General features: G+C 36.6%; 1 protein-coding gene across 1 annotated transcript; it reads left to right on the top strand.

The window, feature by feature from the left end:
- The first annotated feature begins 6,856 nt into the window (after positions 1–6,856).
- On the top strand, positions 6,857–11,303 carry tmem208 (transmembrane protein 208). The gene is made up of 6 exons (XM_038308824.1): positions 6,857–7,039; positions 8,023–8,118; positions 9,024–9,083; positions 9,170–9,306; positions 10,729–10,813; positions 10,901–11,303. Exons 1-6 carry the CDS (start codon positions 7,034–7,036, stop codon positions 11,036–11,038), a joined length of 522 nt encoding a protein of 173 aa, XP_038164752.1. The 5' UTR covers positions 6,857–7,033; the 3' UTR covers positions 11,039–11,303.
- Positions 11,304–14,352: the final 3,049 nt, after the last annotated feature.

Genomic DNA, 14,352 nt, shown 5'->3' with positions numbered 1-14,352 from the left:
GCTACGGTGGCCGAGATGGATTAATACATGCGGTTTCGAGATTTCCGGTGGTTTTGATCAGATTAGAGCGCATTGTGCAAATTAGTCGTTTCAACTGACTATTTAGGGTCGTGATTACTTTTAACACATACATTTCCTTATTTTTTGCTGATAGCTTTGCCGAAAGCATGTTGTTTTTCTGCGTTTGATTTGTAATCTTTATGCTGTTGTTTAAAGACTACAGTGAAATATTATAATAAGAAACTATTTAACAAATAGTAAAACAGTTGCCTTGTTTATTTATTAACATAAATAAATACGTCATCATTATAATTCTACCCCTTAGCAAAAAGTAGTATACTTGAAGTAAATTCTATTAAGAATACTTAAGTATAAGTATACCGAACAATGTACTTTTAGTATACTTGAAGTATTACTAAAGTAATACTTCTTCGAACTAAATTGGGACATTTTTAAGTTTAAACAATAAAGTAAACAATAGTATAGTCAAAACTCTAAGTGCACTGCCTAATTTTAAGTATGAAATAAGTGCACTTTTAGCATACTTGAATAAACTACTTTTTGCTAAGGGTATGCCTATGAACTCAATTGTAATCCACCCACAATCTGTTCAAATACAGGCTGGCTGGGTTAAATGTGAAAATAGTAAAGACTGACACATTTTATTACTTTACAACATAAAGTACATTTCGATATCAGCCAAAGATGGCACAAGGAATATAAGAAACGTTTTCAAAGGAAGATGTTCAGTATAAAATAGAAAACAATCTTTCCAGAAGAAAAGTGATTGAAACTAAACCTTTTGACATCCTTTTGAGTCAACAGGCATTTGAGGTTGGAAAAAAGGACGTTTAGCATCTCTGTGGAGGAATTTTGCCCCTTTTTTTTATAGAAATTTAGGTAATTGTTTTTTAATTTAAACTAAATTGAATTGTTTATAATCGCGCCTTAAATTTCACTAATTTCAGATTCTGACTGGAAGAATTTGTGGTTTGCATTGGTTATGGAGAGTGGTTTGTCTGCAGAATTTGATTAGATCTCTTCCACAGATGCCCCAGTGGCCCATTCTTCTTCTGAATATTAAATCATGACCTCTGACCGTCGCTGAGATAAGTGAGAACTAATGTGCATTAAATAGACAGTAGCTCCTGGATCTTTGGTGATTTCCTGTAAAGAGCTGTGATTCAATTTAGTTTAATTCACTTTAATTCAAAATACACCAAAGGATGATAAAATACTGGGGTAACTCATAATATAGGTGGTAATTTGCCTGGTTGTTTTGGATGTTAATTGCTGCAGACAGTAAGGATCTCCTGCAGAGGTCTGCCTTACAGCAGATCTGGAGAAGCCTCTGATTGAAGACACTGAGAGGTTTTCCACTGCAAGGTTATTATTGTTAGCTAAGATTTACAAGACTTAGACTTTAGACTTAGACAACTTTTATTGTCATTTTTTTATACACAGAGTCTACAAAATAATGTAAACTAGAGTAAAAAACTATTTAATTAACTGAAATAAAATTAAACCTTGCCAAAAACCAAAATGTTCAACTCATCAAAACAAAACAAATTTAAAGAGAGAAAGTGCTTAGTTTTCCCTTGTTTTTCCCCCCCACAATGTTTTAATATGCGGTCTGGTTTCCAGTTGTTGTTTTCGCTTTTTATTTTTGCTGCACCATATTATAACAGCAGATGGCAGGCCATTTGTGTTGCTGCAGCAACATGTCCTTTTAGGGATTTTATTTATTATAATTTTTTTTTTCTTTGTTTTTAGTCTTGGCCCCATATAAGTAAGTCATATTACAGAAAATAAAACTATAACTGAAACTAATAAAAAACTAAACTGAAACAAACATAAAAAAAAAAAAAACTAAAAAAAACAATTAAAACTAAAAATGTAATTATAAATCATAAATTAAAATCAGATGGAAAAAAAAATTGTTAAGACTATTTAAACCTTGACCACTGTTCCATACTTTATGGCTTTTCTATTGTGAAAGGCTTAGAAATGCTCCTGTAACATTCCCATACTTTCTTCACATTGGGACATGAGTTTTAGCTTCTAATGTCTTTCAGTCTACTTTAGTTAGTCACTCATGTTCTATTTAAGCAGTTTCTTTCTTTCTACAGGTCAGGTTTTGATCAAAATCAGTCATCACCTTTCTATGCATGGAGTTTAATCACCGTTCCTTTGATATTTAACAAAGGGGGGAACTATATTCTTTACAAATAGATCTGCTGGTTCAAAGGGGTCTGCTATCAGATTCCAAACCCTGGGGGAGACTGTTTAATTTCATCAGAGTGCAGCGTTGCCAGTTGCTTTTAAGGGTCCTTAACCTGTAACTTCCAGGTTAAATGCTAGTGGCTGAACGTTACACAGTTTCCCTTTGAGAGAACCACAGAAGCAGAGATTGACTTGTGGTTTCAGACCCCTTATAGCACATGTAAACAAATCCTATCCCCTTGCTGAAGCTAGGCCTGCAACAAATTAATTTCAAAGTAAAACAGTTAAGATGAGAAAGGAAACTGGTCCAAAGGACCAATCAGAAATGGTTTATCATAAGAGAATGATTTTGTCTTGTGTTTTTCCTGAAGGGAAAAACCAACCATGGATGAAACTAAAAATTAAATTGTGTCCTTTATTCAAATTCTATGTGGAGGGGACAACAAACACTGCACATTACCCTAAACAGGGAACGAAAACAGCAAAACATTAAATTGGCAGCATCATATAGGGGAGATATTTTTCATTGATAGTTTTCTATGTTACATGTTGTGAGAAACTAGGCTTTAGGTTCCCCTTTCAGCAGAGCAATGACAATAATAATACTGCCAGAGGTACAAAAACATAGTTTGATAAAAGTAGATTAACATCTTAGAATGGCATGGAGTCCAGACTTTAAGTTTCAGTGATGTCCAAACAAATATTGACATTGGAAAACGGTTCAAAATCAGCCAAAAAAAAAAAAAAAAAAGAATATCAGAATACTTTGACATTTAAAATCTCTGATAACAGAAAGCTCATAGAAACACTTTGCTTCTATCTACTTTTGTTTACAGTTTAAGATAGATAGACTTCATTGCTCTTAATTCTCTTAAGTAACTGTTTGGTGAATGAGAAATGGGTCAGTTTTTCTTATACCTGATGTTGTTGAGTATTGTTTACTGTTTGGGAAATATAACCTGACCAAATATTTTCTATCATTCTACTAATTAAAATAAACAATAAAGTATGTATGATTTATGCTGATATCGTATCGGGTTGATTTCAGTATCGTTCAATACTCAAGCTGCAATAACTGTATCCTATTAGAAATTAACAAGTTTAACATAGAATCTAGGGATGCACGATTTTGGGATTTTGGCTGATATCCGATATGCTGATATTTTAAAACTCATGTAGCCGATAACCAATATCGATACTGATGTTAAAGCTGGACAAAAATAAGTAGTCATTGAAAATAGCAGTTTTGTTATCCAATTCTGACACTTTGAAAATATAATATACTCAAATATATTTTCATATGCTGATATCAAATTGATTTTTAAAAACGCGGTATTGATCTATTTTACTTTCAAAATCTCGTGAAATTTCATCGTTCTGTTACAAACTCTCGCGATATTTTGCAAATTCTTGTGAGATTTTGTTAGTAAAATAGATCGATACCGCGTCAATATATCAACATATAAAAATATGGCAAAATTTTGTGAATTTTCGGGGGATTTCGTAGCATAACGATGACATATAGCAATATTTTATTAGTAAAAGAGATTGATATGGTGTTTTTAAATGGCAATATATCAGCATATGAAGACATTGTGATATTTGAATGTATCAATATTTTTTCCCTCGTCTTTAGAAGTTTTTAAGTCTGTAAAAAAGAAGTTTTTGAGGAAGAAGAAGAAGTAGTATTTTTTTTATTTTTTTTCAGACTTTAGAAACTCAGAAGCTGATCAAATATCGGGTTAAATATCGGTGGGGTGGCCGATGTCCGATATTCAGTTTTAAGGCCGATACAGGCCGATACCGATAGGGGGCCGATTATATTGTGCATCCCTAATAGAATCTATTGTGGGAATTAAAATTAGATTTTCACAGACACTCCTAACACTCCAATGGCTCTACAAAAACTATTTCACTGACATGAATGTGTATAAAACTTTTCATATCTTTATTGAATTTTGTGGTTCATGCTCAATATCAATAAAACCTATTGAACGTTTGGTAATAAGATGGATAAGGAACAATGGGAAAAGTTCTAGACATGTAAATGCAGGTCCTTCTCAAAAAAATTGCATATTGGGATAAAGTTAATCATTTTCCATAATGTAATGATAAAACTTGAACATCATATATTTTCAATTTATTGCACACTAACTGAAATATTTCAGGTCTTTTATTGTCTTAATATGGATGATTTTCGGATACAGCTCATGAAAACCCAAAATTCCTATCTCACAGAATTAGCATATTTCATCTGACCAATAAAAGAAAATTGTTCTTAATACAAAAAAAGTCAGCCTTTAAATAATTATGTACAGTCATGCACTCAATACTTGGTCGGGAATTCTTTTGCAGAAATGACTGCTTCAATGCGGTGTGGCATGGAGGCAATCAGCCCGTGGCACTGCTGAGGTGTTATGGAGGCCCAGAATGCTTCGATAGCGGCCTTTAGCTCATCCAGAGTGTTGGGTCTTGCGTCTCTCAACTTTCTCTTCACAATATCCCACAGATTCTCTATGGTGTTCAGGTCAGGAGAGTTGGCAGGCCAATTGAGCACAGTGATACCATGGTCAGTAAACTATTTACCAGTGGTTTTGGCACTGTGAGCATGTGCCAGGTCGGGCTGAAGAATGAAATCTTTATCTCCATAAAGCTTTTCAGCAGATGGAAGCATGAAGTGCTCCAAAATCTCCTGATAGCTGTATTGACCCTGTGCTTGATAAAACACAGTGGACCAACACCAGCAGCTGACATGGCACCCCAGACCATCACTGACTGTGCGTACTTGACACTGGACTTCTGGCATTTTGGCATTTCCTTCTCCTCAGTCTTCATCCAGCCTCTGGCACCTTGAATTCCAAATGAAATGCAAAATTTGCTTTCATCCAGAAAAAAAGTACTTTGGACCACTGAGCAACAGTCCATTGCTGCTTCTCTTGTCCTTTCCTGGGGAATGCGGCACCTGTAGCCCATTTCCTGCACACGGCTGTGCACGGTGGCTCTGGATGTTTCTACTCCAGACTCAGTCCACTGCTTCTGCAGGTCCCCCCAAAGTCTGGAATCGGCCATTCTCCACAATCTTCCTCAGGGTCCTGTCACCTCTTCTCGTTGTGCAGCGTTTTCTGCCACACTTTTTCCTTCCCACTGAGGTGCCTTGACACAGCACTCTGGGAACAGTCTATTAGTTCAGAAATATCTTTCTGTGTCATACCCTCTTGCTTGAGGGTATCAATGATGGCCTTCAGTCAGGTCGACAGTCTTACCCATGATTGAGGTTTTGAGTGATGAACCAGGCTGGGAGTTTTAAAGGCCTCAGGAATCTTTAGCAAATGTTTATAGTTAATTTATTGATTCAGATGATTAGGCGCATAGCTAGGGTGACCAAACGTCCGTATTTCCCAGGACATATTCGTATTTCATGTCCTGTCCTGGGTGTCCCGGGTTTTTTTTAGAAAGTGAGGAAATGTCCTGTTTTTTTAAATTACCTTCATTGGACCATTAAATTTACAGACGCTAGGGCACTGCGCACGACGCTGCGTGTGACATCACCCCTGAGCCGCGCCAGTGCGGGCAGCCCTGTTCTTAATCAGAATATAGATAGCGTGGCTGTCAGTACGCCAACAACATGCAAAGGCACAAATGTATGTTTACCAACGATTTACAAAAGAGTTTCCCCGCTTTCAGACCGGATCGAGACACATTGGAGGCCTTGTGCACAGTGTGCAAAGCAGGCACATACGTATGTCTCGGTGTCCAATGGAAGTGCAAGGGATCTGAAAAGCCACCTGGACTCCGAAAGTCAAGATATTCTATTGATATGTTTGTTCGTTTTTGGTACATTTTGAGTTATTTTTGCTACAAAAGAGGTATTTTTTGTTAATTAGCTCATTTGTTTATTTTTTCCAATAACCTACAGAACAGACATTATTTCGTTCATTGCTGAGGCTGAGCATCATCATATTGGGAGTTGAGAGTTATTGTTAACTTTTATTGTTAAGTGAGGGATGTTTAGATGAGACATTATTTCTTTCATTGTGCTATTCATTCATTACAGGAATTGTTAAACATTTTTAATAAATACATTTTGAATAAAATTATCATTTGTTATTGGAGTTATTGCTGTTGACTTTTACTGAAAAGCATTTTTAATAAATCAACTGTTAATATCATGTTATTGTAGGATTACCTAGGCCTATGCATGGGAACAGAGATCCCCCACCGCCGCCCCCCCGCTCCAAGGTGTCCTGGTTTTTCAAAATGAAAATATGGTCACCCTACGCATAGCTTTAGAGACCTTTTTCATGATATGCTAATTTTGTGAGATAGAAATTTGGGGTTTTCATGAGCTGTATGCCAAAATCATTATTATTAAGACAATAAAATACCTGGAATATTTCAATTAGTGTGCAATGATTCTAAAATATATGAATGTTCAAGTTTTATCATTACATTATGGAAAATAATTAACCTTATCACAATATGCTAATATTTTGAGAAGGACCTGTACAGGGCTCTGCAGCGCTGTTTCTCTTGACAATTGTTAATATTCTTTCTGACCAGCAGATGGCAGCACCGCCCAATATTATCAGAGACGTCCTGGAGCTCCTGCAACGTCATATTCATGCGCCGGAAATGTTTCATACTCCGGAGCCCGGAGTGCTGATGTGTTTCTGAGACGTTTTAGTTGACAGATCCCTCAGGGTCTGATCATTTTTATCGGTATATTAACGGGTAGAAGCGGGAGCTGTTGTAAGGTTCATGACAGAGAGGACCCACCGGAGGAGATCCTCAGTAGAGACGAGTAGAGGGAATGGCGGTGAGTGAAGCAGACACATGTATTAAAGGAGGAACACTGGTTCATTTCAGTAGGAACTGACTGCAGTCACTGTCCTGCTGGGATAACGGTAGCTGGGACTAACGATTGAGACATAATAACATCATGTTTTAGTGTCATTTTCACTTTTTTTCAATACAACATAAAACTATATTAAGTACCCATTTAAGCCTCTTTACATGGTCTACTGATAAATAAGGCATAAACTGCTTACCTAATGCCTATTTAAAAGAGAAAAGGCATCCACATTTAGGCATAAAGTAGTTCTATGTGTACTTAAAGAAGCAATAGAATAGCAGCAAAAAACATTTAAATGTCCAAGATTCAAGAGTGGGTGTCATCCAAAAGTATTAACTTTTTTCTGTTAAGGAGGTACAAATATATAGTGTGGTTTTAGGTCTCAACTTTGACTAGGCCATTTTAACACACAGGTGTATTATGATCTAAGCCCCTAAATTACAGCTCTGGCTCTATGTTGTTATTTTACAAACTGGAACATAAAGTGAAGTCCAAAGATCAGGTATGTTTCTGCTTCTAACTGGTTTTATTCTAGGGTCCTTCTGCGTTTATCCTTATTCATAATAAAGGAAGTGGTAAAAGTAGAACTTCTGACTGATGGATTGCAGGTTATAAAAAAACATCAAAAAGCAGCTCACTCAAGAGTTGCTGCAACAACTTGGATGAATTCAAATAATTCAGTCATTGATTTAGGAATTCTTCTAAATTAAGCAAGTGCAGATCAAATGTGTTATTTTGGAGTATTAATCAACAGTAAATGTCTCAACTCAAAACTATAAAGTGTTTCGATTTATAAGACTACAAATATCATTATGTTTATATTTTTTGACCGTTTCCTTTAGAAAGTATGGAATATGAATTATTATTTGCTAAAATGCATTGATTTCTTTTGATCAGGTTGAGAGCAGTTTGGTTTTACTCACAAAGCTCTCCATGTTTTCTTAAAGCCCAAAGGTAAAGTTGGAACAAAAGGAAAGAAGCAGATCTATGAGGAGAACGAGGCGACGCTCAAGTTCTACACCAGAGTCATCCTTGGAGCCAATGTAAGACAGATGCATATAGTTATTGTGGTCTTTCTTCTGGGACAATGTTAGGGGATGATCACCAGCTGTAATTGACTGGATGCTGACAGATATAAAGCTTGGCATTGTATGGGACTAGTAGAATGGTTTAGGATTCTTTTCCTGCTTTTTCTTGAAAGCAGAAAACAAGGATCAGTACGGCAAAACATGATTAAACCGTATTTATCTGCAATTTATTTGTTCCTTTTTTTAGATTACTAATGTTGACACGAAAGGAAAATATGAACCTCTAAAAGGCTAGATTTATATTTAAATCCAAAGCCGAAAAAGTTAGCTCCTGGAAGTAGCATAGGATCCCATTTCCGGTACAAATGGGCACAGATGAGTGATAAAAGCCTTTAATACATTATCGTTTAGTACACTTACAATTTTTGGGAAGGGAAAAACATAATCTACGTCTTTTTTACTGAATAAAATTGAGGGCGACCTGGATGTATATCTGGTTGCACATGCACAAATGAGCTGATGGTACGGATCGATTTCCGGGATGGATCGGGTAATGACATCAACAACTGTTCAAAGTTACTGTCCTCCTTACAAGATGTTTTTAGCACCATAACTGCTTCAAAACCTACATTTTCCAGGTGCATGATCTATAGGATCAGAAATGTACCCAGAAGCTTGGCTCTTCATGTCCTAATCATGTCTTAATCGTCAAAAAAGTGTTTTTCGTAAATCTAAACAATAACTTTTATATTATTTCCTATTATTTCCTAAAACCCAGTTGTAAAATTTTGAAGTAGTTGTAAGTGGGAAAGCAGATGTTTAGGAACACTGATGATGAAATGATAACGATAAAAGCAAGCAGTTTAGTTTGTGTTACTGTTTTGATGAGTTTCCTTCAACTAATTACATTTCTCCTACAGGCAATATATGCTGCTGTGAATTTTTTAGTTTTCTACAGTTCTTCCACGTTATGGACCTGGGTGAGTGGATTTAAGTGTCTCCTAACTGTCTGAAAGTAGTGCTGTCGTTGTCTTTTCTGAGCCTGATCTTGATATGTTTCCCACAGCTGCTGCTGCTGTTTGCACTGGCCGTGTACGTGGGGAGTTACCGCTCTATGTCAGCCATGGCCAAACCAGCGTTTGCTGAGGACGGAAGCCTCGTGGATGGAGGAATAGACCTAAATATGGAGCAGGGAATGGCGGAGTAGGTCATGTTATGATTAGTAGATGAAATATGGTAAAAAAGTTAACGTTGGTCTCAATGTTTTTGCTTTTCTAACTCTGTTATGTGTCTGTTAGGCCTGCATCATTAGGACATAGCTGCCTAAGGTGCAGTGGCGTTATAAAATCCAGTTTCTGATGGGAGGAAGTCATCGTTGAATATGCTAATTTTATGAAATTTTTATTCACTTTTTTTTACATTTCATTTTAGTTTTATAATGAATGAAATGTCTTTTCAAACATGAGATCATTATTTCTTAGTAAAATTTAAAAGGGAAAAGACTTAATAACATGAATAAAGATACAGCTTACACTGTTTAAATCCAAATTACTTTCTTGTAGTGTAACTGTGATTCTATAATTCAGTCTAAGGATCAAAGCTGTTAACACTCAAACTCTGTATCTGGTTGCAATACTAATTTTGTTTGGCATCGATGCTAAAAACAAGTGTTTGCATATTTTAAGAGCTCAACAATAATATATTTACTCTTAATTTCATATTTATGGGTTATTTATTTTGTACATTTATTTAATATTTGATTCTGTTAAGGGTATAGTGGAGGATTTTTGCAAATTTTTGAAAAGAGCCATCCTCTCCTCTTAAAAAAAAAAAAAAATGCACATGCACAACCCTGTACCCGCTCCAGAAAAGGAATGCCTATCAAACGCGTGCAAGAGCGTGCACCAGCCCATTTCTCCTCGTGCACGCTTTGTTTAAAAGTTGCTGTTTGCATCGCTCATAAGAGCTTACTTTCCGAAAGACTAACCACCAGTAAGTGAAAATGGGGATGAGTACGTCATTCTGGTGATAAGTCCATCACATACATATACCGTAACCAGAATGATTGACAATTAGGAGGACCACTTATTTTGATGATCCACCCGGAAATGGAACATCCTCCTCTATACTTTTAAGAAAGCATGTTCAATGGTGAGATTAAGAAAGGTGAGCTTTTCTAAGCTAACATTTTCTTTGTCACGCCTTTAATTATCTGGCCTTTTTGTCCCAGTAGTATTGAAAATGGTATTGAATGTTAAATATTTTCCTATATATTGGTATTGAATTTGATATTTTAGTATCAGTAGACATCCCCTTATTTAGTTGAAAGGAGCTTATAGCTGATTCCAACTGATCCACTGCAAATAGACTTTTGATAGATGAGCAAGTTTTGAGTTTGTTACTCTAAGTTTGTGTCTTAATGTTAGACACAACGTTAACATTTATCTGAACTCTTAAAAACACTGAAACATTGTTTTCCATATTTAGACTCTTTTGATAAAATATCTCCCAGTCTCATTAAAGCTATGTTACATTTAAAGTTTAGAAAATGATATATAAAATCTGGTCCAAATACTCAGATTAATATTTTGCGCTGTCTGTTGTTTTGTTTTGTTTTGTTTTCAGACACCTTAAAGATGTAATCCTGCTCACCGCCATAGTGCAGGTGCTTAGCACCATCTCTTCTTATTTCTGGTACCTTTGGTGGTTGGTAAGAGCTTTTTTTTTTACCTTCTTTCATCTCTGATACTTTATTTCTTCTTCTCCTGACATGTCCTGTGCTTTGTGCGTGTTTCAGGCCCCCGCTCGTGCCCTGCACCTACTTTGGGTGAATTTTCTGGGCCCCTGGTTTATGGCAGAGAATCCTTCAGCACCTGAGGAGGTGAATGAGAAAAAGCAGAAAAGACAAGAGCGTAGACAGATGAAGCGATACTGATGCTGCAGAGCGCACTGAGCAGTATTTTTATACACACACAATTTAATATACAGGAGGAGGGCAACCCGTAAGTTATTCAGGAGGAAATTTTTGGTTATTGAGTTAAATCCGGTTGAAATCAGATCCAGTGAAATCCTGTCATTCATGTTTGTTTTCTTTCTGCTTTCATGCTGTAATCTAATGTTCTCCCTAAATTATGAAATGAAATGTTCCCTGTTTAGATGATGGCTCGCTCTAAATCCCATTCGTCTTCATGACAAAATGTGAGAGCAGAATGCTTTCCCCGCTACATATTTCTTTTTTTTTTTTCTTCCACGCCATCGTCCAAAACAGGTTTGTAACGTCATATCTTTTATTAGAATTTTCTCAGCTCCACACTGTGTCCGGATGTTTCAGAATCTAAATCAAAGCCTTAATGAGAAAATGGGAACAACTTTGCAATAAAATTCTTCCTCTGTGTGTGCTGAGTTGTTATTTGACTGAATAGATGTTTTTGCAGTGACTGAGCTGTGTTTTCTAGTGACTCAACAGTGACATATAAAGTTTATGGCTTTGGTTTGTTAAGTTTCCAGTTTTTGGACTAATTTCCTGAGCGGTTATTAAATGTAATGAAGATTATCATGAGTAAAAAAGTAAAACTTCACTGGTGTGTTATATATAGTTAGCAACATTTACTACAAAGCTTTTGGAAAAGTGTAATTAAGACATGTTCTTAATGCCGTTAATGTTTTTTTTTAATTGCTTATTAATTTTTACATTTTCTTTATTATGAATTTTCTAAATCTTTAAACTCCCAATATTTTTGTCTTGTTTTTTTTTATTTTCTCTAAACGTTTCAGCAACCAGTAGAGCCAGTTCTTTAATCTTCCCTCCTTTATGTGACAATAATCTTTTTATATTCAAACTAGGCTTTAGGCTCAAGGCCTAACAAAGCTATGCCCTCTTGTAAATTCTTTACATGTTAGGATATAAGAAGTGTATGGGGCCAAAATGGTAGCTTTAATATTTGCAAATGTGTGTGGAGAGTTGTGTGTCTGTATCTCGATTTGTGTGTGTGCAGTGGGATTTGAAAATGTGTAAATAAATCTGTAAATGTGTGAGGAGATGTGTGTGTCTGTACAACAATCCGCAAATGTGTAAAACTACAGGTGCTGGTCATAAAATTAGAATATCATGAAAAAGTAGATTGATTTCAGTAATTCCATTTAAAAAGTGAAACTTGTATATTATATTCATACATTACATACAAACTCATATATTTCAGATGTTTATTTTGTTTAATTTTGATGATTACAAATGACAACAAATGAAAATCTCAAATTCATATCAGAAAATTAGAATATTGTGAAAAGGTTCAAAATTGATGGCCCCTGGTGCCACACTCTAATCAGCTAATTAACTCAAACCACCTGCAAAAGCCTTTAAATGGTCTTTCAGTCTAGTTCTATAGGCTACACAATCATGGGGAAGACTGCTGACTTGACAGTTGTCCAAAAGACGACCATCGACACCTTGCACAAGGAGGGCAAGACACAAAAGGTCATTGCTAAAGAGGCTGGCTGTTCACAGAGCTCAGTGTCCAAGCACATTAATAGAGAGGCGAAGGGAAGGAAAAGATGTGGTCGAAAAAAGTGTACAAGCAAGAGAGATAACCGCACCCTGGAGAGGATTGTGAAACAAAACCCATTCAAAAATGTGGGGGAGATTCACAAAGAGTGGACTGCAGCTGGAGTGAGTGCTTCAAGAACCACCACACACAGACGTATGAAAGACATGGGTTTCTGCTGTCGCATTCCTTGTGTCAAGCCACTCTTGAACCACAGACAGCGCCAGAAGCGTCTTGCCTGGGCTAAAGAGAAACAGGACTGGACTGCTGGTGAGTGGTCCAAAGTCATGTTCTCTGATGAAAGTAAATTTTGCATTTCCTTTGGAAATCAAGGTCCCAGAGTCTGGAGGAAAAGAAGAGAGGCACTTCATCCACGTTGCTTGAAGTCCAGTGTAAAGTTTCCACAGTCAGTGATGGTTTGGGGTGCCATGTCATCTGCTGGTGTTGGTCCATTGTGTTTTCTGAGGTCCAGGGTCAACGCAGCCACATACCAGGAAGTTTTAGAGCACTTCATGCTTCCTGCAGCTGACCAACTTTTTGGAGATGCAGATTTCATTTTCCAACAGGACTTGGCACCTGCACACAGTGCCAAAGCTACCAGTACCTGGTTGAAGGACCATGGTATCCCTGTTCTTAATTGGCCAGCAAACTCTCCTGACCTTAACCCCATAGAAAATCTATGGGGTATTGTGAAGAAGAAGATGCAATACACCAGACCCAACAATTCAGAAGAGCTAAAAGCCACTATTAGAGCAACCTGGGCTATCATAACACCTGAGCAGTGCCACAGACTGATCGACTCCATGCCACGCCGCATTGCTGCAGTAATACAGGCCAAAGGAGGCCCAACTAAACACTGAGTGCTGTACATGCTCATACTTTTCATGTTCATACTTTTCAGTTGGCCAACATTTCTATAAATCCTTTGTTTTTATTGGTCTTCAGTAATATTCTAATTTTCTGATATGATGAATTTGAGATTTTCATTTGTTGTCATTTGTAATCATCAAAATTAAACAAAATAAACATCTGAAATATATGAGTTTGTATGTAATGTATGAATATAATATACAAGTTTCACTTTTTAAATGGAATTACTGAAATCAATCTACTTTTTCATGATATTCTAATTTTATGACCAGCACCTGTACTTGTGTGTAATCCTTTTTGCAAATGTGTAAAAAATCCACAAATCTGTATTCAGATCTGCAAATGTGTACTGAGATTTGCAAATGTGTAAAAAATCCACAAATCTGTATTCAGATCTGCAAATGTGTACTGAGACTTGCAAATGTGTAGATCAATCTGTAAGCACACACAGAGACACTTGTGTCTGAAGTATTTTCTCTTCAAGACCCAGAAATACAGACAAATCATTGGTTACAAGTCAAGCGGTTTTTCGGTTGGCTCTCTTTACACACGTGATTTTTGCTAATCTTCTGCCGCGTGAGATGCACAAATGCGTAGAAGGATTTGTATCTGTATTTTCGCGATTTGTAACCCCTTGCGCAGGCTCGCAGGCTCACATGCTGCCCTGACCACAGGCTCACAGACAGCCTCTACCTTTTTTTTTTCCTCCGCTGCGGGAGTTGACATGACAAGGATTATATATTGATACCATTCAGTAAGGAAAAAATTTAATCTATTATTAAACAAAAGGTTACGGAAAGATGGCAGAAGCTGTGGGAAGAGCATAGAACTGGAAGGT

Source organism: Cyprinodon tularosa, unplaced genomic scaffold, assembly GCF_016077235.1.
Source record: "Cyprinodon tularosa strain WSP-4 unplaced genomic scaffold, ASM1607723v1 ctg649, whole genome shotgun sequence".
Lineage (NCBI taxonomy): Eukaryota > Metazoa > Chordata > Actinopteri > Cyprinodontiformes > Cyprinodontidae > Cyprinodon > Cyprinodon tularosa.
The sequence above is the reverse complement of the archived record's forward strand: the minus strand, read 5'-3'. Positions and strand labels throughout refer to the sequence as shown.